The following is a 19,306-nucleotide window of genomic DNA, read 5'->3' as shown; positions in this document are numbered from 1 at the left end:
AAGATATATGGACATACCTTTCAATTCAAAAAAGTTTGAAAATGAAGTTTTTATTTTATTTATATAGTATAAAAAGTAGTCCTTATGTATTTTATGTATGTAACATCTTAATAATTCATGTATGCACATGAGAAGCATACAGATTACTGAGTAAATATAGTACTTTTTGTTACACAAAGATACTTCTTAACATCCATCAAGTACATTTTTATGTTACAAACTTATAACGCAGCGTCACAGTGTACTAAACGCCGCTTCATATATAACATAAAAGGGCTCGATCCACATGCAATCATAGAGCATACAACGATATTACGCTATGTCCATAATGCAAAGCACATGTTTAAAATCCTAATCCTACATAATAATCCATAAAACATTGCTGTACAACATCATAAAACCAACAATCTTAACATCTCCTGTATCAAAAACATTAATTCAAGTCAAAATAACATACGGAGCAGCCTAATTAATTAACACCTTGACACCAACATAGCCAGATATTACTAGACCTTTTCATCTGCTTCCTGACATGGGTCTCAACATGGAAGGTGAGGCTGATGAAGATGAAGAAGGGTTTATCGCTGAAAGGGGCAGCCTTGGACCGAGTCCAAACATGGATTTTTGAGACATTTGTGGGTGCATTTGTTGGTTACTTGGGAACCCAGAAATAAACGGTTGTGCAGATGAGCCAGAGCCAGAGCCAGAGCCAGAGTTAGGTACCTGGTGTCGGCTAGGACCAGGATTATTGTTAACCATTGACGACCCGACACCTGGCAAGCCGGTTGGTCTGGTTGCACCACCGGGTACAAATTGGGGGTTGACCATAAGTCCTCGCTCAGCTGTCGCCCTTTGTCTTAGTCTCTCGAGTTGTTCGCACTCTTTAATTAACAAGCTCTCGATTTCAGCAAATTGTTTTAGCTTCAGCTCTAACCTCTTTAACTGCAGGAAAGGTTATAAACTTTAACATAATTAGAGATCAATTATGTCTTTAGATGGCTTATTACATTTGAACTGCTAATGATAATACATAATCCACATTGACCATTCTTAAGTAAGTGGGTCAAACTGGTACCAAGTGGTTTAACAATAAAAAAGTAGAAAGTTCAAAACTTTAAATCTAAAAGAATGGACATATATATACCTGATGATTGATTATATTAGCAGATAACCTTTGAATTTCGCGTTCTTCGTGGTCTGCAAACAGCTTTGCTTTAGTTGCAGCTGCAGCAAGCCCCGATCTTAATGCATTTCTCATATTTTCAGAAGATATGGAGATATCATTGACTCCCGAGTTCTCAACTGACAATTATATTTTACAAGATATAGTCAGAAAAAATATATTTGAAAACAATAACACTAAAATCAAGATCTACCTTTTACTTGACTTGGGTTATTTGCATCTCTACCATTCATGTTGTCTGAATTCAACCTTTAAAAACAAGACAAAAAGACCTCAAATTATACCGAAGAAAAATAACTCAGTTAACTATTTGTGAACTATCTTAACTCTCCACATCAACTTCTATGAGAATTGCTACCAGTTTAAATGATTACTTGAACTGAAATGCCACTTGTGCTTTTACTACAAATTACATATATGGAAATATGATTAGAGTACCAATGTTTACCAAATTAAAGATGCATAGTACTCATGCAACGTAAGGATGCTAAGTAATTTCCATTTATAACAAACATTTAAATCATGTTCCAAATTGTTCCCTTTATGTGGAAATAACCTGAATCGTTATTTAGGTAATTTAGAAAATCAAATACTAAAATCCATCATTATGTCTGAATAACCGAGAACCCGCCGTATTACCACGCGACTATTAGTAAGAAAAAATAATAGAAAGCAACTCTGATTACTGGATTAGATGAATGAAAAACTTTTGATCGTTTCATAAGCATCTGTTATAAACTGTACTATGCCATAGTTAAAGTAAATTAGTTCACCTAAAAAAGATGAAAAGCAACTAAAAAGATACCTGCTTTCGGACGCGGATCCATCCAATCCTGCATTTTCGGAGGCATCTAAATGATCACCTTCGGACAATGCTGCCAACGATGCATGAGCACAGGCTGCGGCCACTCGTGGGCCCACAGCAGATGCCAAAAAGGCAACCTAAAGAATCAAAAGGGAACATAAAGCTAAGAAATAAATAGGAAGTCCACACAATATTTTTTGCATTTATACACGATAAAGATTTACAAACAACTTACACCATAGAGAGCCAATCCTAATTTATTCTCTAAGAGGCATCGTTAACCAATTAATATGAAAATTAAAATTAACTTTATAGAAATACATAACTATTTATATCAATAAGTGTGAAAAATAGGGTTTTTCTCAACATACGTGTCAGATGGTAGACTATAATTATAGAACGACGTTACCCATTTTTTGCAAAAAATACAAGTAAAAAATGCCATGCAAAAAGGCTACACATATATTCTTAAGAATACACGACTTACCTGAGACATTACAGGATTTCCAGATTTTTCGAATGGCAATTTGTCTTCAGATTCAAGGCCTACAACAATAGACCCTATATTAACAAAACAACACTTCAGATATTATTTTAATCAAATAACCAGCCAGCCACATATGACAAATAAACTGTGATTAAATAACATACCTTTCCCATTTGCATACGATTGTGGTTTTCCACTTCCATTACCATTCTGCGAATTCGAAGCACCTGGAACATCAATAGTTTCCAATGGTGTCTCGCTGCTTGATAGACGTACAAAATGGAGAATACATTGAGCTTTAGTCTTGGTGCCCACTTGTTCAGCAATTGCAACCCAATTATCATTAAACTTTTCCATAGCTTCAAGTAGCAAGAACGTTTCCTGATTGGTCCAGCTGTCAGCTTCAACATCTCCATAATTTTTGGTGGAATCAACCTTCACAAAATCCAGACTTGAATGGCCAGCAACAAATTCCCCCTCATTATAGCATTTCATGCATAATAGTGTCTCTATCTGCCGAAGAAATGTATCACCAAAATAAAGATTGGAACAAAAAATAAAGGGTTAATAAAAGAATGAAAAAGTGTATGTGAAATGTTTGTTCATGAAGCACGTAAAGTTTGAATACTCATAGTTTTGAATCACATTCTATTGTATTAATTATCAGATTAAAATATCAAAATATAAAAGGAAAAAAAAATCTTACTCCCTCAGCTCGGACTTAGTAAATAAGCAGCATTTGGAAATTCAGCAATAAATTCAGTGGCAAATCCACAATTTCCGAAAAACGCATTAGAATAGTATGTTTTTTCTAATAATTTTACAAAGACAACTTTTATGGCACACATTACAAACTATGTACGTCACCTCATCTTAAAGTAATTTATGTTGGTGTACATTACTACATTAGTAAAAGTGCTCTAGAACTATAGTACACGCTTAAGCATTGGTCATGCGCATATGTAAAGCAAATGTGTGCAATTCATAAGCATAGGCCATATGCATATATTTTGTCTTGTCATACTGCAATTTGCAAAAGAAGTTGAAGCCATTTCCTAGTGTACAGTCTATATGAATTATCAAACGATATTGATTTGTTTGATGTTGTATCATGCATTTACGACAACGTGGAGTGAATATGGACAAAAGAACGGTATATATGCGACAATGAAAGACATATCTTAAACTTACGTCATAAATTACTTTCATTTTTGGTAGATCATAGACAAGCTTAATACTAACATTTATAATGCTATTTAGCTTTTTGCACGTTTATTACTTAATATTATATTAATGTGTGTCAGAAATTACTTTCATTTTTGGTGTATCATAGACAAGCATAATACTAAGATCTATAATGATATGTAGCTTTTTACGGGTGTAAATTTTGAACTTTCATGAAGTATTAGATCAAAAAGAGAAGCATCATAATTGCTAAACAATGAACAAATAGTATAAAAGGCATGGTAAATTACCTCTTTGAGAGACTGATAGTAGGCAATACCAATAGACCGAGAACAATGATTGCACCGATTTTCAGATAATACTTCGCGAATTTTGCTGTCTAAATTAGAGTTCTCTTCATTATCAATAGCCAATTCTGGATATATATCTGACACTTTTAACCTACACTTGGGTCTATCAAACTGGATTAAGCTATCAATAGATCGCAAAGCAGTAGCTGGCACACGTAATTCTCCTTTTGAATCCTCTGTCAGACACACTCCTTCGTTTCTGTTATCATAACGATTCGGTGGAGCAGCACAATAATTAATAACACCCCAATTTTCAAGAAACCGTACAACTCGAGTTACATCATCAGCATTAACACCAACTAAAAACCCTTGACAGTCCGAAACCGACAACCTCTTTGCTGGATTTTCCATGTACTTAGCAACAATACGATTCCGATAATCCATGTACTTTTCTGCAGTGTGATTTGCTGATTTCCCCGAGAAAAAATGCGGCACTGCTTGTCTCTCTAATCTGTTTATCGTTGTTGGTGAAAACCAATCTGCTTTACAGAAACACCAAAAAGCAACCAACTTTATACATATATAAACAAATAAAAAAACGTGTACCGATCAACTAAAACCTTAACTATTGCAGGAATAAGTATAAGTTTATAACGTTATACCTGCGTGCATTGGTAAAACATGAACCTGATTCGACCCGTATCTCTTAATAACACCGAGACCTTCCATAATCGGAGGTGGAGTAATCACATACGATCCTTCCGAGTCTGCACCAGTCAAAACAGGAGCATCCTTAGGCAAAGTAGACACTGACTGAAGCTGTCCATGTGAAACATTCTCCAAAAACAAACCATTCATTTCAGCCACACTACTATTTCCAGCTATACAAGCTCTTTCCCTTGCAGCAACCTGAACCACAGAGTGATGATGATGCTTCAACATCTGCTTAACAACAGTCGGAAACGTCATAATCCGTACCGCCGAATCCGAAACAACTTCACTCTCAGCAACGGCAATATTTCCGGTTCCGGTGACATTTCCGGTAACGGCAGGCGGATCGGGTGAATTACTACGGTCATCATCAAATTCAGGTTGTGTAGAATGTTGATCGAGATCAACATCATCTTCTTCTTCATAATCTTCATCGTCGTCTTCATGATGACGTTTAGGTTGAATTCTAGGTTTTCGAGACTGTTCTCCTCGTTTTCGTTTTCTCCACCTGTTTGTAGTTTCTGTATAGAATCAAATCAAAACCTAAATTGAAGTGATTCCGAAGCTCAATTTCAACAATTTGATAGTATTAACTGTAATTTCACAAATTATAAAAATACATAGATATTAAGAATGTGTACCTGAAGAAGAAGCTGGCATTATTGTTGTTGAGGAGAGAAAAATAGGGGAGAAGAAGGGGTTTAGAGGGATTGTGGGTCCGAGAATGGTGTAAGGGGGAGACAAGGGTTTGTTTCTTATGTGTATGTATGTATATTGTGTATCTATCTATTTCTTCCCCAAAATCAAGATACACGAGAAAACGAGATTGTCAAACACGTAAGTTATTATCAATTCTTTTATATACGTAAATGTATATGTGCAATAGTTGAAGGACCAAAAATGAAATAATTAGAATTTATGTATTTAGTAGTGCACATTTATAAACCTCATACCCACTTATGTGAGATTGAATTTTGTTGTTGTTATTGTTGTTGTTTCTGTAAACTGAGGTTTAGTCGACGTTCCGAAAACAAAATAAAAGGCAATCTTTATTAATTATAAATAGCGTAAAGAGCAATCTGATTAACTCGTGCGTTATTGCGAGATCGCTCATACATTCATCCAAAATGATTGTTTTCTATAAAAATTTGAAATCTTTTATTTTTTTACTTTGACTTTAATTTTCTTTAATATTTAATATAGTCTAAATTACATTACATATCTAATGTCCGAGTTAAAGAAAATGCCACATGTCATATACAAAGGACACGCCCTAAGTCCTTTATAGAGGGCATGTTCATGTTTTACATGGAGGACATATCCCATGTCCGAGTTAGAGGATATGCTCCATGTCCGAGTACATGATATGCCCCATTTTCGAGTTAAAGGACATACTCAATGACCGAGTTTGAAGACATGTCTCATGTCGAGTTAGAGGACTTGCCTCAAGTCTGAGTAAAAGATATGCTCCATTTCTGAGTTAGAGGACATAACCCATGACCGAGTTTGAAGACATGCCTAATTTTCGAGTTGAAGGACTTGCTCCATGTATGAGTTAGAGGAAAATGCCACATTTCAGATTAGAGGAAATGCCTCATGTTCGAGTTGGAGGACATGCCCCATGTCCGAGTTAGAGTATATGCCACATGTTTAAGTTATATGACATGCTCAATGTCCTGTACTGAGGATATGCCCCTTGACCGATACGGAGGACAAGCTCCATGTTCGAGTTATAGTACATTCCCAAAGTCCGAGTAGAGGACATGCCCCATGTATGAGTTAGAGGACATGCCCAATTTCCGAGTTATAGGACATGCCCTATGTCCGAGTTATAGCAACATGCCCCAACTCGGACATGAGGCATGTCCTCAACAATCGACATGGGGCATGTCCTCCGCAAACAACATGGAAAATGTCCTCCACCGTCGACAAGGAGCATGTCCTCCACCACCGACATGGGGCATGTCATCCACTTGTAACCTAGCATTGCCTCCACCTTCGACAGGGGGCATGTCCTCCACCTTCGACATGGACATGTCAACTTCCTCAGACATGGGGCATGTCATCCTCCTCAGGCATGGAACATGTTCACCACTATCGACATTGGAACGTCCTCCACTTCCGAATAGAGCATGTCCTCCACATCCGACTTGGATCATGTACTCCACCATTGACATAGGGCATGTCCTCAACAATGGACATGAGGACTCTCCTCCACAATCGACATGAGGCCTGTCCTCCACAATCGACATGAGACATATCCTTCACAATCAACATGGGCATGTCCTCCACCTCCGACATGGGGCACGTCTTCCACCTCCAACTTGGGGCATTTCCTCCACCATCGAGATGAGGCATGTCCTCCACCTTCGACATGGAGGATGTCCTCCACAATCGACATGGGACATGTCCTCCACCATAGACATGGGGCATGTCCTCCACCTCCAAAATGGGCATGTCCTCCACCTCTGACATGAGGCATGTCCTCCGCCATCGACTTGGTGGTATGTCCTCCACATCCGACATGGGGCATGTCCTCCACAATCGACATGGGGCATGCCCTCCACCTCCGACATGGGGCATGCCCTCCACCTCCGATATGGGACATGTCCTCCACCTCCAACATAGGGCATGTCCATCAATTCGACATAGGCCTTGTCCTCTACCCCGAAATGGGACATGTCAACCACAATCGACATGGGGCATGTCCTCCACTATCGACACGAGTGGTTCATACACCTCCGACATCCTCTACCTCTGACATAGGGCATGTCCTTTAACTTTAACACGGGCCATGCCCTCCAACCTTAATATGGGACATATCCTCCACAATCGACATTGGGCATGTCCACTACTATTGACAGGGGGCATGTCATCCACCTCTGACATAGATCATGTCCCCTACCTCTGACATGGGGCATGTTCCCCACCTCCAACATAAAGCATGTTCTCCACTATTGAAATGTCCCGTTCTTATTGATTAAAAACGTTCCATATTAATTGATTTCGTTGCGAGGTTTTGACCTCTATATGAGACGTTTTTCAAAGACTGCATTCATTTTTAAAACAAACCATAACCTTTATTTCATAAATAAAGGTTTAATAAGCTTTACGTAGATTATCAAATAATGATAATCTAAAATATCCTGTTTACACACGACCATTACATAATGGTTTACAATACAAATATGTTACATCGAAATCAGTTTCTTGAATGCAGTTTTTACACAATATCATACAAACATGGACTCCAAATCTTGTCCTTATTTTAGTATGCAACAGCGGAAGCTCTTAATATTCACCTGAGAATAAACATGCTTTAAACGTCAACAAAAATGTTGGTGAGTTATAGGTTTAACCTATATATATCAAATCGTAACAATAGACCACAAGATTTCATATTTCAATACACATCCCATACATAGAGATAAAAATCATTCATATGGTGAACACCTGGTAACCGACAATAACAAGATGCATATATAAGAATATCCCCATCATTCCGGGACACCCTTCGGATATGATATAAATTTCGAAGTACTAAAGCATCCGGTACTTTAGATGGGGTTTGTTAGGCCCAATAGATCTATCTTTAGGATTCGCGTCAATTAGGGTGTCTGTTCCCTAATTCTTAGATTACCAGACTTAATAAAAAGGGGCATATTCGATTTCGATAATTCAACCATAGAATGTAGTTTCACGTACTTGTGTCTATTTTGTAAATCATTTATAAAACCTGCATGTATTCTCATCCCAAAAATATTAGATTTTAAAAGTGGGACTATAACTCACTTTCACAGATTTTTACTTCGTCGGGAAGTAAGACTTGGCCACTGTTGATTCACGAACCTATAACAATATATACATATATATTAAAGTATGTTCAAAATATATTTACAACACTTTTAATATATTTTGATGTTTTAAGTTTATTAAGTCAGCTGTCCTCGTTAGTAACCTATAACTAGTTGTCCACAGTTAGATGTACAGAAATAAATCGATAAATATTATCTTGAATCAATCCACGACCCAGTGTATACGTATCTCAGTATTGATCACAACTCAAACTATATATATTTTGGAATCAACCTCAACCCTGTATAGCTAACTCCAACATTCACATATAGAGTGTCTATGGTTGTTCCGAAATATATATAGATGTGTCGACATGATAGGTCGAAACATTGTATACGTGTCTATGGTATCTCAAGATTACATAATATACAATACAAGTTGATTAAGTTATGGTTGGAATAGATTTGTTACCAATTTTCACGTAGCTAAAATGAGAAAAATTATCCAATCTTGTTTTACCCATAACTTCTTCATTTTAAATCCGTTTTGAGTGAATCAAATTGCTATGGTTTCATATTGAACTCTATTTTATGAATCTAAACAGAAAAATTATAGGTTTATAGTCGGAAAAATAAGTTACAAGTCGTTTTTGTAAAGGTAGTCATTTCAGTCGAAAGAACGACGTCTAGATGACCATTTTAGAAAACATACTTCCACTTTGAGTTTAACCATAATTTTTGGATATAGTTTCATGTTCATAATAAAAATCATTTTCTCAGAATAACAACTTTTAAATCAAAGTTTATCATAATTTTTAATTAACTAACCCAAAACAGCCCGCGGTGTTACTACGACGGCGTAAATCCGGTTTTACGGTGTTTTTCGTGTTTCCAGGTTTTAAATCATTAAGTTAGCATATCATATAGATATAGAACATATGTTTAGTTGATTTTAAAAGTCAAGTTAGAGGGATTAACTTTTGTTTGCGAACAAGTTTAGAATTAACTAAACTATGTTCTAGTGATTACAAGTTTAAACCTTCGAATAAGATAGTTTTATATGTATGAATCGAATGATGTTATGACCATCATTACTACCTTAAGTTCCTTGGATAAACCTACTGGAAAAGAGAAAAATGGATCTAGCTTCAATGGATCCTTGGATGGCTCGAAGTTCTTGAAGCAGAATCATGACACGAAAACAAGTTCAAGTAAGATCATCACTTGAAATAAGATTGTTATAGTTATAGAAATTGAACCAAAGTTTGAATATGATTATTACCTTGTATTAGAATGATAACCTACTGTAAGAAACAAAGATTTCTTGAGGTTGGATGATCACCTTACAAGATTGAAAGTGAGCTAGCAAACTTGAAAGTATTCTTGATTTTATGAAACTAGAACTTTTGGAATTTATGAAGAACACTTAGAACTTGAAGATAGAACTTGAGAGAGATCAATTAGATGAAGAAAATTGAAGAATGAAAGTGTTTGTAGGTGTTTTTGGTCGTTGGTGTATGGATTAGATATAAAGGATATGTAATTTTGTTTTCATGTAAATAAGTCATGAATGATTACTCATATTTTTGTAATTTTATGAGATATTTCATGCTAGTTGCCAAATGATGGTTCCCACATGTGTTAGGTGACTCACATGGGCTGCTAAGAGCTGATCATTGGAGTGTATATACCAATAGTACATACATCTAAAAGCTGTGTATTGTACGAGTACGAATACGGGTGCATACGAGTAGAATTGTTGATGAAACTGAACGAGGATGTAATTGTATGCATTTTTGTTAAGTAGAAGTATTTTGATAAGTGTATTGAAGTCTTTCAAAAGTGTATAAATACATATTAAAACACTACATGTATATACATTTTAACTGAGTCGTTAAGTCATCGTTAGTCGTTACATGTAAGTGTTGTTTTGAAACCTTTAGGTTAACGATCTTGTTAAATGTTGTTAACCCAATGTTTATAATATCAAATGAGATTTTAAATTATTATATTATCATGATATTATCATGTATGAATATCTCTTAATATGATATATATACATTAAATGTCTTTACAACGATAATCGTTACATATATGTCTCGTTTAAAAATCATTAAGTTAGTAGTCTTGTTTTTACATATGTAGTTTATTGTTAATATACTTTATGATATGTTTTCTTATCATAGTATCATGTTAACTATATATATATATATCCATATATATGTCATCATATAGTTTTTACAAGTTTTAACGTTCGTGAATCACCGATCAACTTGGGTGGTCAATTGTCTATATGAAACCTATTTCAATTAATCAAGTCTTAACAAGTTTGATTGCTTAAGATGTTGGAAACATTTAATCATGTAAATATCAATCTCAATTAATATATATAAACATGGAAAAGTTCGGGTCACTACAGTACCTACCCGTTAAATAAATTTCGTCCCGAAATTTTAAGCTGTTGAAGGTGTTGACGAATCTTCTGGAAATAGATGCGGGTATTTCTTCTTCATCTGATCTTCACGCTCCCAGGTGAACTCGGGTCCTCTACGAGCATTCCATCGAACCTTAACAATTGGTATCTTATTTTGCTTAAGTCTTTTAACCTCACGATCCATTATTTCGACGGGTTCTTCGATGAATTGAAGTTTTTCGTTGATTTGGATTTCATCTAATGGAATAGTGAGATCTTCTTTAGCAAAACATTTCTTCAAATTCGAGACGTGGAATGTGTTATGTACAGCCGCGAGTTGTTGAGGTAACTCAAGTCGGTAAGCTACTGGTCCGACACGATCAATAATCTTGAATGGTCCAATAAACCTTGGATTTAATTTCCCTCGTTTACCAAATCGAACAATGCCTTTCCAAGGTGCAACTTTAAGCATGACCATCTCTCCAATTTCAAATTCTATATCTTTTCTTTTAATGTCAGCGTAGCTCTTTTGTCGACTTTGGGCGGTTTTCAATCGTTGTTGAATTTGGATGATCTTCTCGGTAGTTTCTTGTATAATCTCCGGACCCGTAATCTGTCTATCCCCCACTTCACTCCAACAAATCGGAGACCTGCACTTTCTACCATAAAGTGCTTCAAACGGCGCCATCTCAATGCTTGAATGGTAGCTGTTGTTGTAGGAAAATTCTGCTAATGGTAGATGTCGATCCCAACTGTTTCCGAAATCAATAACACATGCTCGTAGCATGTCTTCAAGCGTTTGTATCGTCCTTTCGCTCTGCCCATCAGTTTGTGGATGATAGGCAGTACTCATGTCTAGACGAGTTCCTAATGCTTGCTGCAATGTCTGCCAGAATCTTGAAATAAATCTGCCATCCCTATCAGAGATAATAGAGATTGGTATTCCATGTCTGGAGACGACTTCCTTCAAATACAGTCGTGCTAACTTCTCCATCTTATCATCTTCTCTTATTGGCAGGAAGTGTGCTGATTTGGTGAGACGATCAACTATTACCCAAATAGTATCAAAACCACTTGCAGTCCTTGGCAATTTAGTGATGAAATCCATGGTAATGTTTTCCCATTTCCATTCCGGGATTTCGGGTTGTTGAAGTAGACCTGATGGTTTCTGATGCTCAGCTTTGACCTTAGAACACGTCAAACATTCTCCGACATATTTAGCAACATCGGCTTTCATACCCGGCCACCAAAAATGTTTCTTGAGATCCTTGTACATCTTCCCCGTTCCAGGATGTATTGAGTATCTGGTTTTATGAGCTTCTCTAAGTACCATTTCTCTCATATCTCCAAATTTTGGTACCCAAATCCTTTCAGCCCTATACCGGGTTCCGTCTTCCCGAATATTAAGATGCTTCTCCGATCCTTTGGGTATTTCATCCTTTAAATTTCCCTCTTGTAAAACTCCTTGTTGCGCCTCCTTTATTTGAGTAGTAATGTTATTATGAATCATTATATTCATAGATTTTACTCGAATGGGTTCTCTGTCCTTCCTGCTCAAGGCATCGGCTACCACATTTGCCTTCCCCGGGTGGTAACGAATCTCAAAGTCGTAATCATTCAATAATTCAATCCACCTACGCTGCCTCATATTCAGTTGTTTCTGATTAAATATGTGTTGAAGACTTTTGTGGTCGGTATATATAATACTTTTGACCCCATATAAGTAGTGCCTCCATGTCTTTAATGCAAAAACAACCGCGCCTAATTCCAAATCATGCGTCGTATAATTTTGTTCGTGAATCTTCAATTGTCTAGACGCATAAGCAATCACCTTTGTTCGTTGCATTAATACACAACCGAGACCTTGCTTTGATGCATCACAATAAATCACAAAATCATCATTCCCTTCAGGCAATGACAATATAGGTGCCGTAGTTAGCTTTTTCTTCAATAACTGAAACGCTTTCTCTTGTTCATCATTCCATTCAAATTTCTTCCCTTTATGCGTTAATGCAGTCAAGGGTTTTGCTATTCTGGAAAAGTCTTGGATGAACCTTCTGTAGTAACCAGCTAGTCCTAAAAACTGGCGTATGTGTTTCGGAGTATTCGGGGTTTCCCACTTTTCAACAGTTTCTATCTTTGCCGGATCCACCTTAATACCTTCTTTGTTCACTATGTGACCGAGGAATTGAACTTCTTCCAACCAAAATGCACACTTTGAAAACTTAGCGTACAATTCTTCCTTCCTCAATACTTCTAACACCTTTCTCAAATGTTCACCGTGTTCTTGGTCATTCTTTGAGTAAATAAGTATGTCATCAATGAAAACAATGACAAACTTGTCAAGGTATGGTCCACACACTCGGTTCATAAGGTCCATGAACACAGCTGGTGCATTAGTTAAACCAAACGGCATGACCATAAACTCGTAATGACCGTAACGTGTTCTGAAAGCAGTCTTTGGAATATCATCTTCTTTCACCCGCATTTGATGATACCCGGAACGTAAGTCAATCTTTGAATAAACAGACGAGCCTTGTAGTTGATCAAATAAGTCGTCGATTCTCGGTAGTGGATAGCGGTTCTTGATGGTAAGTTTGTTCAACTCTCGGTAGTCGATACACAACCTGAATGTACCATCTTTCTTCTTGACAAACAAAACAGGAGCTCCCCACGGTGATGTGCTTGGTCGAATGAAACCACGCTCTAAAAGTTCTTGTAATTGGCTTTGCAGTTCTTTCATCTCGCTGGGTGCTAGTCTGTAAGGAGCACGAGCTATTGGTGCAGCTCCTGGTACAAGATCTATTTGAAATTCAACGGATCGATGTGGGGGTAATCCCGGTAATTCTTTCGGAAATACATCGGGAAATTCTTTTGCAATGGGAACATCATTGATGCTCTTTTCTTCAGTTTGTACTTTCTCGACGTATGCTAGAACAGCATAGCAACCTTTTCTTATTAGTTTTTGTGCCTTCAAATTACTAATAAGATGTAGCTTCGTGTTGCCCTTTTCTCCGTACACCATTAAGGGTTTTCCTTTTTCTCGTATAATGCGAATTGCATTTTTGTAACAAACGATCTCCGCTTTCACTTCTTTCAACCAGTCCATACCGATTATCACATCAAAACTCCCTAACTCTACTGGTATCAAATCAATCTTAAATGTTTCGCTAACCAGTTTAATTTCTCGATTCCGACATATATTATCTGCTGAAATTAATTTACCATTTGCTAATTCGAGTAAAAATTTACTATCCAAAGGCGTCAATGGACAACTTAATTTAGCACAAAAATCTCTACTCATATAGCTTCTATCCGCACCCGAATCAAATAAAACGTAAGCAGATTTATTGTCAATAAGAAACGTACCCGTAACAAGCTCCGGGTCTTCCTGTGCCTCTACCGCATTAATATTGAAAACTCTTCCACGGCCTTGTCCATTCGTGTTCTCCTGGTTCGGGCAATTTCTAATAATGTGGCCTGGTTTTCCACATTTATAACAAACTACATTGGCATAACTTGCTCCGAAACTACTTGCTCCGCCATTACTCGTTCCGACACCATTTGTTCCTTTCGTTCTATTAACCCCTGGTCCGTAGACCTCACACTTCGCCGCGCTATGACCATTTCTTTTACACTTGTTGCAAAATTTGGTGCAGAACCCCGAGTGATTCTTTTCACACCTTTGGCATAGCTGCTTCTGATTGTTGTTGTTGTTGCGGTTATTATTGTTGTTGGGATGATTGTTGTAGTTGCTGTTGTTGTTGTTGTTGTTGTTGTTGTTGGGCCGTTTGTTGTAGTTGCAATTGATGTTGCGATTGTTGGGATAATTGTTGCGATTATTGTTGTAATTGCTGTTGTTGTTGTATTGGTGATTCTTATCACCGTTTTCCTCCCACTTTCTTTTGACTTGCTTCACATTGGCCTCTTCAGCAGTCTGTTCTTTAATTCTTTCTTCAATCTGGTTCACTAGTTTGTGAGCCATTCTACATGCCTGTTGTATGGAGGCGGGCTCGTGTGAACTTATATCTTCTTGGATTCTTTCCGGTAATCCTTTCACAAACGCGTCGATCTTCTCTTCCTCATCTTCGAATGCTCCCGGACACAATAGGCACAATTCTGTGAATCGTCTTTCGTACGTGGTAATATCAAATCCTTGGGTTCGTAACCCTCTAAGTTCTGTCTTGAGCTTATTGACCTCGGTTCTGGGACGGTACTTCTCGTTCATCAAGTGCTTGAATGCTGACCACGGTAGTGCGTACGCATCATCTTGTCCCACTTGCTCTAGATAGGTATTCCACCATGTTAACGCAGAACCTGTGAAGGTATGCGTAGCGTACTTCACTTTGTCCTCTTCAGTACACTTACTTATGGCAAACACCGATTCAACCTTCTCGGTCCACCGTTTCAATCCGATCGGTCCTTCGGTTCCATCAAATTCCAAAGGTTTGCAGGCAGTGAATTCTTTGTAGGTGCATCCTACACGATTTCCTGTACTGCTAGATCCAAGGTTATTGTTGGTATGTAGCGCAGCCTGTACTGCGGCTATGTTTGAAGCTAGAAAAGTACGGAATTCCTCTTCATTCATATTCACGGTGTGTCGAGTAGTCGGTGCCATTTCCTTCAAAATAGTTAAATGGAACAAGTTAATCATACAGAATATTAAGAGTAGTTAATAGTATTTCGTAGCATAATATGAACTCATTTATAAAAGCTTTTTCTTCATATTAGCGTTTTATAAGTTTAAATTCGGGTAGTACCTACCCATTAAGTTCATACTTAGTAGCTAATATACAATTCAACTACTACAATTCTATATGAAAAACTGATTATAATAATATTTCGCGTTCAAACTTTTATACAATATTTTACAAACTTACAATACCGATTATTTTACATAAAGCATGAAATATAGCACACATTAACTTTGATACAAGATAGTTGTGAAGACAATTCTAGCTAGTACACAAGTCGTTCAGCAAAGGCAATAAAGACACGTAATTCATACGTCCAGAAACAAGTCATGCATTCTGGTTTTACTAGGACTACTTCCCATCCTTGGTCTTGTGCAACATAACCGTTATGGCCGTTGATAAGACAACGTGTTGTAACGTCATCAAAGGGATGAGGGTTACGTAATGTCCAACAGTCCCGTAATAATCTAAAAACCTCATTTCTTACCCCAATTACCGACTCCGTCACTTGTGGAAACGTTTTGTTTAATAGTTGTAGCCCGATGTTCTTGTTCTCACTTTGGTGAGAAGCGAACATTACTAATCCGTAAGCATAACATGCTTCTTTATGTTGCATGTTAGCCGCTTTTTCTAAATCACGAAGTCCAATATTCGGATATATTGAGTCAAAATAATTTCTTAACCCGTTGCGTAAAATAGCATTTGGGTTCCCCGCAATATATGCGTCAAAGTAAACACATCGTAACTTATGGGTTTCCCAATGTGATATCCCCCATCTTTCAAACGAAAGTCTCTTATAAACCAAGATATTCTTGGAACGTTCTTCGAATGTCTTACAAACTGATCTCGCCTTAAATAGTTGTGCCGAAGAATTCTGGCCGACTCTAGACAAGATTTCATCAATCATGTCTCCGGGTAGGTCTCTTAAAATATTGGGTTGTCTATCCATTTTGTGTTTTTAAACTGTAAAATAGACAAGAGTTAGATTCATAAAAAAAATACTTATTAATACAAGCAATTTTTACATATATCATAAAGCATAAGAACACTATATTACATATATTACACCACACGAATACAACTATCTTATTCCGACTCGCTCGTTTCTTCTTCTTCTTCAGTTTTGGTTCGTTTTGCCAAGTTTCTAGGGATATATGATGTTCCCCTAATACGAGCCGTCGTTGTCCACATTGGTTTAGAAAAACCTGGTGGTTTAGAGGTTCCCGGGTCATTGTTACAACTTAAGGACTTCGGGGGTTGACGATACATATAAAGTTCATCGGGGTTGGAATTAGATTTCTCTATTTTTATGCCCTTTCCCTTATTATTTTCTTTTGCCTTTTTAAATTCAGTTGGGGTAATTTCTATAACATCATCGGAATTCTCGTCGGAATCCGATTCATCGGAGAATTGGTAATCCTCCCAATATTTTGCTTCCTTGGCGGAAACACCATTGACCATAATTAACTTTGGTCGGTTGGTTGAGGATTTTCTTTTACTTAACCGTTTTATTATTTCCCCCACCGGTTCTATTTCTTCATCCGGTTCCGATTCTTCTTCCGGTTCCGATTCTTCTTCCGGTTCCGACTCTTCTTCCGGTTCCTCTTCGGGAACTTGTGAATCAGTCCACAAATCATTCCAATTTACATTTGACTCTTCATTATTATTAGGTGAGTCAATGGGACTTGTTCTAGAGGTAGACATCTATCACATAATATCAAACACGTTAAGAGATTAATATATCACATAATATTCATATGTTAAAAATATATAGTTTCCAACAAAAATGTTAAGCAATCATTTTTAAAGAAAACACGGTCGAAGTCCAGACTTACTAATGCATCCTAACAAACTCGATAAGACACACTAATGCAAATTTTCTGGTTCTCTAAGACCAACGCTCTGATACCAACTAAAATGTCCCGTTCTTATTGATTAAAAACGTTCCATATTAATTGATTTCGTTGCGAGGTTTTGACCTCTATATGAGACGTTTTTCAAAGACTGCATTCATTTTTAAAACAAACCATAACCTTTATTTCATAAATAAAGGTTTAATAAGCTTTACGTAGATTATCAAATAATGATAATCTAAAATATCCTGTTTACACACGACCATTACATAATGGTTTACAATACAAATATGTTACATCGAAATCAGTTTCTTGAATGCAGTTTTTACACAATATCATACAAACATGGACTCCAAATCTTGTCCTTATTTTAGTATGCAACAGCGGAAGCTCTTAATATTCACCTGAGAATAAACATGCTTTAAACGTCAACAAAAATGTTGGTGAGTTATAGGTTTAACCTATATATATCAAATCGTAACAATAGACCACAAGATTTCATATTTCAATACACATCCCATACATAGAGATAAAAATCATTCATATGGTGAACACCTGGTAACCGACAATAACAAGATGCATATATAAGAATATCCCCATCATTCCGGGACACCCTTCGGATATGATATAAATTTCGAAGTACTAAAGCATCCGGTACTTTGGAGGGGGTTTGTTAGGCCCAATAGATCTATCTTTAGGATTCGCGTCAATTAGGGTGTCTGTTCCCTAATTCTTAGATTACCAGACTTAATAAAAAGGGGCATATTCGATTTCGATAATTCAACCATAGAATGTAGTTTCACGTACTTGTGTCTATTTTGTAAATCATTTATAAAACCTGCATGTATTCTCATCCCAAAAATATTAGATTTTAAAAGTGGGACTATAACTCACTTTCACAGATTTTTACTTCGTCGGGAAGTAAGACTTGGCCACTGTTGATTCACGAACCTATAACAATATATACATATATATTAAAGTATGTTCAAAATATATTTACAACACTTTTAATATATTTTGATGTTTTAAGTTTATTAAGTCAGCTGTCCTCGTTAGTAACCTATAACTAGTTGTCCACAGTTAGATGTACAGAAATAAATCGATAAATATTATCTTGAATCAATCCACGACCCAGTGTATACGTATCTCAGTATTGATCACAACTCAAACTATATATATTTTGGAATCAACCTCAACCCTGTATAGCTAACTCCAACATTCACATATAGAGTGTCTATGGTTGTTCCGAAATATATATAGATGTGTCGACATGATAGGTCGAAACATTGTATACGTGTCTATGGTATCTCAAGATTACATAATATACAATACAAGTTGATTAAGTTATGGTTGGAATAGATTTGTTACCAATTTTCACGTAGCTAAAATGAGAAAAATTATCCAATCTTGTTTTACCCATAACTTCTTCATTTTAAATCCGTTTTGAGTGAATCAAATTGCTATGGTTTCATATTGAACTCTATTTTATGAATCTAAACAGAAAAATTATAGGTTTATAGTCGGAAAAATAAGTTACAAGTCGTTTTTGTAAAGGTAGTCATTTCAGTCGAAAGAACGACGTCTAGATGACCATTTTAGAAAACATACTTCCACTTTGAGTTTAACCATAATTTTTGGATATAGTTTCATGTTCATAATAAAAATCATTTTCTCAGAATAACAACTTTTAAATCAAAGTTTATCATAATTTTTAATTAACTAACCCAAAACAGCCCGCGGTGTTACTACGACGGTGTAAATCCGGTTTTACGGTGTTTTTCGTGTTTCCAGGTTTTAAATCATTAAGTTAGCATATCATATAGATATAGAACATATGTTTAGTTGATTTTAAAAGTCAAGTTAGAGGGATTAACTTTTGTTTGCGAACAAG

At 36.5% G+C, this 19,306-nt stretch overlaps 1 protein-coding gene across 1 annotated transcript; it reads right to left on the bottom strand.

Annotated features, from left to right (window-relative positions):
- Positions 1-197: 197 nt before the first annotated feature.
- On the bottom strand, positions 198-5,321 carry LOC139859309 (SWI/SNF complex subunit SWI3C-like). Its single transcript, XM_071848105.1, has 9 exons — positions 5,303-5,321; positions 4,613-5,182; positions 3,951-4,489; positions 2,640-2,988; positions 2,476-2,549; positions 1,989-2,125; positions 1,377-1,432; positions 1,145-1,302; positions 198-942 (listed from the first exon to the last, which is right to left on the bottom strand). Exons 1-9 carry the CDS (start codon positions 5,319-5,321, stop codon positions 517-519), a joined length of 2,328 nt encoding a protein of 775 aa, XP_071704206.1. The 3' UTR covers positions 198-516.
- Positions 5,322-19,306: the final 13,985 nt, after the last annotated feature.

The sequence above is a fragment of the Rutidosis leptorrhynchoides genome, chromosome 7, assembly GCF_046630445.1.
Source record: "Rutidosis leptorrhynchoides isolate AG116_Rl617_1_P2 chromosome 7, CSIRO_AGI_Rlap_v1, whole genome shotgun sequence".
NCBI lineage: Eukaryota > Viridiplantae > Streptophyta > Magnoliopsida > Asterales > Asteraceae > Rutidosis > Rutidosis leptorrhynchoides.
Note: the sequence above shows the minus strand (reverse complement) of the source record. Positions and strands in the feature narration are given on the sequence as shown.

Excerpts from the sequence above, each read along its gene's own strand:
- LOC139859309 (XM_071848105.1), bottom strand. Across the intron at positions 4,490-4,612 it reads TGTTTTACCAATGCACGCAG|ATTGGTTTTCACCAACAACG; the intron begins GTATAACGTTAT and ends TCTGTAAAGCAG. Across the intron at positions 2,550-2,639 it reads ATCGTATGCAAATGGGAAAG|GGTCTATTGTTGTAGGCCTT; the intron begins GTATGTTATTTA and ends TTGTTAATATAG.